Source organism: Desmodus rotundus, chromosome 9 (assembly GCF_022682495.2).
Source record: "Desmodus rotundus isolate HL8 chromosome 9, HLdesRot8A.1, whole genome shotgun sequence".
NCBI lineage: Eukaryota > Metazoa > Chordata > Mammalia > Chiroptera > Phyllostomidae > Desmodus > Desmodus rotundus.
This window is the reverse complement of record NC_071395.1, coordinates 39,427,828-39,433,834: the sequence shown is the minus strand read 5'-3', so window position 1 is coordinate 39,433,834 and position 6,007 is coordinate 39,427,828. Positions and strand designations below refer to the sequence as shown.

At 51.9% G+C, this 6,007-nt stretch overlaps 1 protein-coding gene across 1 annotated transcript; it reads left to right on the top strand.

Moving 5' to 3' along the window:
- The first annotated feature begins 2,988 nt into the window (after nucleotides 1-2,988).
- Nucleotides 2,989-5,530, top strand: LRG1 (leucine rich alpha-2-glycoprotein 1). Its single transcript, XM_024568890.3, has 2 exons — nucleotides 2,989-3,144; nucleotides 3,864-5,530. Exons 1-2 carry the CDS (start codon nucleotides 3,023-3,025, stop codon nucleotides 4,951-4,953), a joined length of 1,212 nt encoding a protein of 403 aa, XP_024424658.3. The 5' UTR covers nucleotides 2,989-3,022; the 3' UTR covers nucleotides 4,954-5,530.
- The last annotated feature ends 477 nt before the right edge of the window (nucleotides 5,531-6,007 follow it).

Here is a 6,007-nt window from a genome sequence, read left to right as displayed (position 1 = left end):
AGAACTTGGGGGCACTGAGTGTGGGGACGCAGAGAGTTGAGGGGAGCCCTGTCTTCAGCTGGTTGAAGAACCAGTTTCTGACTGGCCCTTCAGCAAATATTTACTGTGCACCTACTATGTGCCAGCCACTGTGTGGGGGCAAAGACCCATGCCCTCATGGAGCTCACAGCCTAGTGGGGAGACCGACACATACAAGCAGGTGAGGACGTGATCTGAGGCAGTGCTGTGCATAAAGAAGTAAAAACCAGATAATATGCTAGGCAGGAGTGACTGGGGTGGGGGGTGGTCAAGGAGGGCCTGCTGGAGGTGACATCTGACCTGAGACGGGAATTGGTGAGAAGGGACCGCCCTGGGGAGATGTGCAGATAGAGAACCTTCCCAGCAGGGGGACAGCCAGATGAAAGGCCCCGAGATGGGAATTCACTTGGAGGAGGGGTGAGGTGGCCAGTGTTGCTCTGGAGCAGTCAGCGAGGGGAGGCCCAGTGGAGATGAAGGGAGAGAGGGACAGGGCCCTAGGCTGGCAGGACCCCGCAGCTGAGGAGTACAATTTTTTTAACTGTGGTAAAGTGTGCATAAATATACATAAACTCAAATGCGCCACACCAGCCTTTTTTAAGAGTTCAATTCAGTGGCATGAAGTCCATTCACACTGTTGGGCCACCATCCCCACCATCCACCTCCCGTGCTCTCTCACCTTCCCAAACAAAACTCCGTCCTCATTAAGCTCTAATTCCTCACCCCGCTCCCCACCACCCAGCCTTCGGAGTTTTATTTTAAGTTAGACGGGAAGCCACCGGAGGGTCTCAGGCACAAGACGTGATCTGATTTCATTTTAAGAGGTCGCTTCAGCATTATGTCATTATAGTTCACAACCCTCCCTTCCAGCCCATGCCAATGAAGCACCTACTGTGTGACAAGACAGACCCACTGTGATGGCATCTAGCAGCTCCTCCTGAATCTGTGCGTGTGTTTTTTCAGCTTGCGGTATAATTGACATAGGACATCGTGTACGTTCCAGGTGCACAACTTGATGATTTGATACATGTGTGTTGCAAGATGACAACCACAAAAGGGTTAACGCACCCATTACCTCACACAGTTACCTGTGAGTGCGCGGTCGGAACATTTAAAGTCGACTCTCTCAGCTACTTTCAAGTATACAATGCAGTCGTCTCAACTGCAGTCGCTGCCGTATTTGAGACCCCAGCTCTTACTCATAACTGCAAGTGTGGGCCCCTAGACCCACATCTCCCATCCCCGCCCCAGCCTCTGGCAAAAACCATTCTACTATCGGGGTCTATGAGTTCGTTTTGTTTCAGATTCCACATATAAGTGAGATCACACAGTCTTTCTCTTTCTCTGACTTACTTCACTTAGCATAACGCCCTCAAGGATCACCCATGTTGCTGCAAATGGCAGAATTTGTGTCTTATTTTGTGGCTGGGTAATATTCCTGTGTGTGTGTGTGTGAGAGAGAGAGATAATGGTGCAATAGCCATGAGGGTGCAGATACCTAAAGATAGTGATCTCATTTACTTCAGATAAATCCCTAGAAGTGGGGTTGCCGGAAGGTATGGCAGCTGCATTTTTAGTGTTCCGAGGAACCTCCATGTTGTCCTCCGTAGCAGCCGCAGCAACTCCTACGTCCTTCTCCGCCTCCTCCCCAGCACGTGTTGTTTCTTGTCTTACTGGTAACAGCTGTTCCAACAGATGTGAGGTCCTACCTCATGGTCATTTTGATTTGCGTTTCCCTGATGATCAGTGATGTTGAGGATCTTTTCATATATCTTTTGGCCATTTGTATGTCTTCTTTGGAAAAATACCTACTCAGGTCCTCTGCCCTTGTTGGTGCCTGTCTGTTTTGTGTGTCTGTCTCCGCAGGTCTGCCATTCTGTCCTGTGCGTCCTGCGCTGTCCATGTCTCTCTTAGGTTCTATGTATTTTTGCCTTCTTTGTGTCGGTATCTACGTCGGTGGATTCACATGTGTCTATCTATCATCCTTTATTCGTGTCGGTCACTGTCAGCCTGTGTGGTTGTCTCTGAGCCTGTGTGACCACGAAGACAGAGCATGATCATCCTCACAGATGAATAGGGACAAACCGTTAATGAATGGGGCCAGGGAGAAGAGGCTGTGGCCAGGCAAGACAGATAATGATGATAAAGCACACGTGAATTTTTAGAGCTCAACAAGAATGAACGCCCTGAATAGCCAAACCCATGAGATGCAGCCAAAGCCGCTCTTAAAGGTAAATGTGTAGCCTCCAAATGCATTCACTAGTAAACAAAAGATCCAAACCAAATAGTGCATCAGCTTAGGATGAAGAAAGAAAGCACAGCTCCTGAAACCTTTGTGATTTTATTAACCAATGTCACCCCAATAAATTCAATTCAATTCAATTCAATTCAATTCAATTCAATTCAATTTAAAAAGCACAGACAGGATTCTTGGACATTGAATGCCATTTCACTGATGGGGAAACAGAGGCCAAGGAAAGTTAAGCTGCTTGCCCATGGTTACAAAGCAGAGCAGTCCTAGCACAGCTGGGATTCGGACCAAGTTCAGTCCCTCCCAGACCATTGTTCAAAGACCTCAAAGACTTTTGGCATCACTCACTTCTAAACTGTATTTCTAAAAAATTATTTCAATAAAAATATACCCAACAACATGTCATAAATTCAAGACAAGTGTTTTTTGTTCTCTTCACTGCACTTCCTGGTTGCTCAAATGTGTCATAAATAGTACCTCTTGCTCAAAGGGCTGTCCCCATCCCCCAGGCTTGACCCTTGATTCCTGGGTTGAGGGGAGTGGGGATTCAGCCCCAGAGGCTCTAGGGTGCCCACTTCCCAAAAGCAGGAATCAGGGAAGGAAAACTTGGCAGAAGCAGGGACAAGATGGGGTGGGCAGACCCTCTGCTGTCCTCCCCCTGCCGGGAAACAATTTTGCAATCCTGACCTCTCCCTTTCCCCTGCCTGGCTCAGGTTTAGCCACTATCAGGAACAGGATGTGGGTGGGGACTTCCATATGGTTGGTGCCCCTGCCCCCAGCCCAGGCAGGTATAAGGCTAACTCACCAGACCAAAGGAACTTAGAAGGAAAACAGAGAGAGGCCACCATGTCCTCTTGGAGCCCAGAGCGAAACCAGAGGTAGGTCCCTCTGCTGTCCCTGGGCAGCCTTTGACAACGGGCAGTGCAGACATTCCATCTGAGCCACTGAAGTCATGGGGCCGGACTGCAGGCCTACTGGCTGGAGCAGACTGATGCTCAGGCTCCAACTAGGATGGGCTTGCTCCCATGGTCTGCAGACACCCCAGGCAGGGAGTGGGAGCCCACCCCCAATGTCGGAAGCCTGCAAGAGGGACCGGGAGGAGCAGGAGCCCCAGTCCGCCCAGGGTTTCAGTGCCAGCTGTAAACCACCCAGTCCCAAGGCCAAATGCCTGCACCCAAACCTGCTTCAGGCACTTTTCATATTCAGGGTCCTGTTCACACCTGGAGCCCTGGGTTGTACCTGAGTGCTGGAAGCAAGAAGGAGCTGGACACAGACTAGCCTGGTTTAGTCAGGGTTGAACAGAAAGAGGAGGAGCGCAGAGGGGAAACTGAGAATGCTGCTTGGGAAAGTTGAGAAACCTTCATGGAAAAGGGGGCATTGGAGTTGGGGGCTTTGCAGGATGGGTAGGAGTTCACTGGCTCTGCCTTTAAAACATGCAGAGGAGGAGGTGACTGTACTAGTCCAGCAGGGCACTGAGGAGGCATGGCCAAGGGGGGTAGAAGTAGAGATGAGAAGTGGGCAGGTTCTGGGTATATTTTCACTGAACTGGGTATATTTTTATTTTGGCTCATTAAGTACCTTCTGTCATTGCCTGCAGCCCAGGGGGCTTGGACCCCCTTCTTTCTAGAACCCTGCTCCTGCTGCTAATAATTGTAGCCCCCTCAGCCCAGGGGGTCACCCCAAGCCCCGAAGCCTGCCACGTGTTCCAGTCAGAAAACGGCAGCACCGTCATCTGCCAGCCACCTGCCAAATTCTTGAGTTACCTCCGAGCTGACACCACCTACCTGGCTGTGGAGTTCTACAACCTCACCCAGCTGCCCCCCGACATCCTCCAGGGCATGTCTAACCTCCAGGGACTGCACCTTTCCAGCAACGGGCTGAAGAACCTCTCAGCCAGGTTTCTGTTGCCTGTGCCTCAGCTGAAGGTGCTCGATCTGACCCGCAACGCCCTGACCCAGCTGTCCCCAGGCCTCTTCCAGAACTCAGCTGCCCTCCACACCCTGGTGCTGACAGAGAACCAGCTGGAAGTCCTGCAAGCCTCATGGCTGCATGGTCTGAAAGCCCTGGCGCATCTGGACCTATCTGGAAACCGCCTCCGGACACTGCCCAATGGCCTGTTGGCCAACTTCACCGATCTGCGTATCCTTGACCTTAGCAATAACCAGCTGGAAACTTTGCCCCCTGACCTTCTGAGGGGCCCCCTGAAGCTGGAGCAGCTGCACTTGGAAGGCAACAGATTGCGAGCACTCGAAGAGGGCCTGCTGGTGCCCCAGCCAAACCTGCACCACCTTTTCCTGGGTAATAACCAGCTGGCCACAGTGGCAGCCAGCACCTTCCAAGGTCTGAAGCAGCTGGACATGCTGGATCTCTCTAACAATCTACTGACCAGCATGCCCAAGGGGCTCTGGGCATCCCTGGGGAAGCCCAGGGCAGCCCAGGACATGAAGGATGGCTTTGACATCTCCGGTAACCCCTGGGTCTGTGACCAAAACTTGGACGACCTCTATCAGTGGCTTGTGGACAATAAAGACAACATGTTCTTCCGGAAGAACACATGTTGTGCTGAGCCTAAAGCCATGAAGGGCCAGACGCTACTGGCCGCGGCCATGACCCATTTGAAGTCTAAGGCTGGGGTGGAGATGAGCAGGGATGACCTGGCAGAACACTGCACCCCACTAGGCAATTAATCTCCCCTTTTAAGAGTGAGGCAGGCTTTGCATAATTGCTGGACCCATTTTGCCCACACTTCCCAAAACATTTCTTAGGCTCTGCGGCCTCCTTGCCTTTGCTCAAGATGCATCCTCTTCTAGGAATGCCTTCCCCATTTCTCAGATCTCTCAGTCTCCCTGTTCCCTCAGCTCCCTCGCTGTCCCCCCTCTGGCACAGCCCTGGCCACATTGGGGCTGTCTTTATCTGGCTCTGGCTCTCTCTCCCACAGTGTGGGGGGCTCTCTGAGTGCAGGGCCTGGGGCTGAGTTGCCTCTTACTCATCACTTAGTTAGGGGTCAGACCCAAGGGGTTTAGTAAATAATTGTCAAGAATTGGACAAATCAGTGTGCACCATGTTCCTGCATCTCCCAAGCCACTGTCTTCCTATAACTTCCTAAGTCTCCAGGATGAAGGAGGAAAGAAGAAGCTTGAACCAAGGTGTGGGTGCTGGACTTGAAATTCCAAATGGATGGCAATTGGGATCTGATGGCCTGTGGCTGGTCCCCCTTCTCCTTTCTATCCTGAGGCCTAACTGGAAATAAAACCCTGACCATTGCCCGGGGTGTCATTTTACTGGTGGGTTCCTGCCAGAGCTTGTGCCCTGGGGAAGGTTTAAATTAAACCAGATTGCTTCAGGTCTCCAAACAATTTGTCATGCTGGCCAGTGATAACCCAGGGGGCAGCCACCCAGGGCAAGTGTGGGCAGACGGGATGAGGCTGAACAGATGGGCAGAAGCCCAGGGAGCTGTGTTCTCACAACTCAGAACCTGGAGCCACCTGCTGAAACAGTGCTGGGCATAGTGGGAGCCAGGGTCAGATTTGGGGGGCCTGGGAACTTTTGGGCAGTGCTTGGGTTTTTCAGCACCCCCCCCCGGGAGGTGTGTCATGCCCGTTGGCGGTCGTTCCAGGCATGATGATGAAAAAGCCAGGGTCTGGAGCCTGGCAGAGCTGGATTTAAATCAAACCCTTCCATCGCTCTGGGACCCAGGGCAAGTGGTTTAAGCATTCGGAGTCTCAATTTGCTCATCCGTAA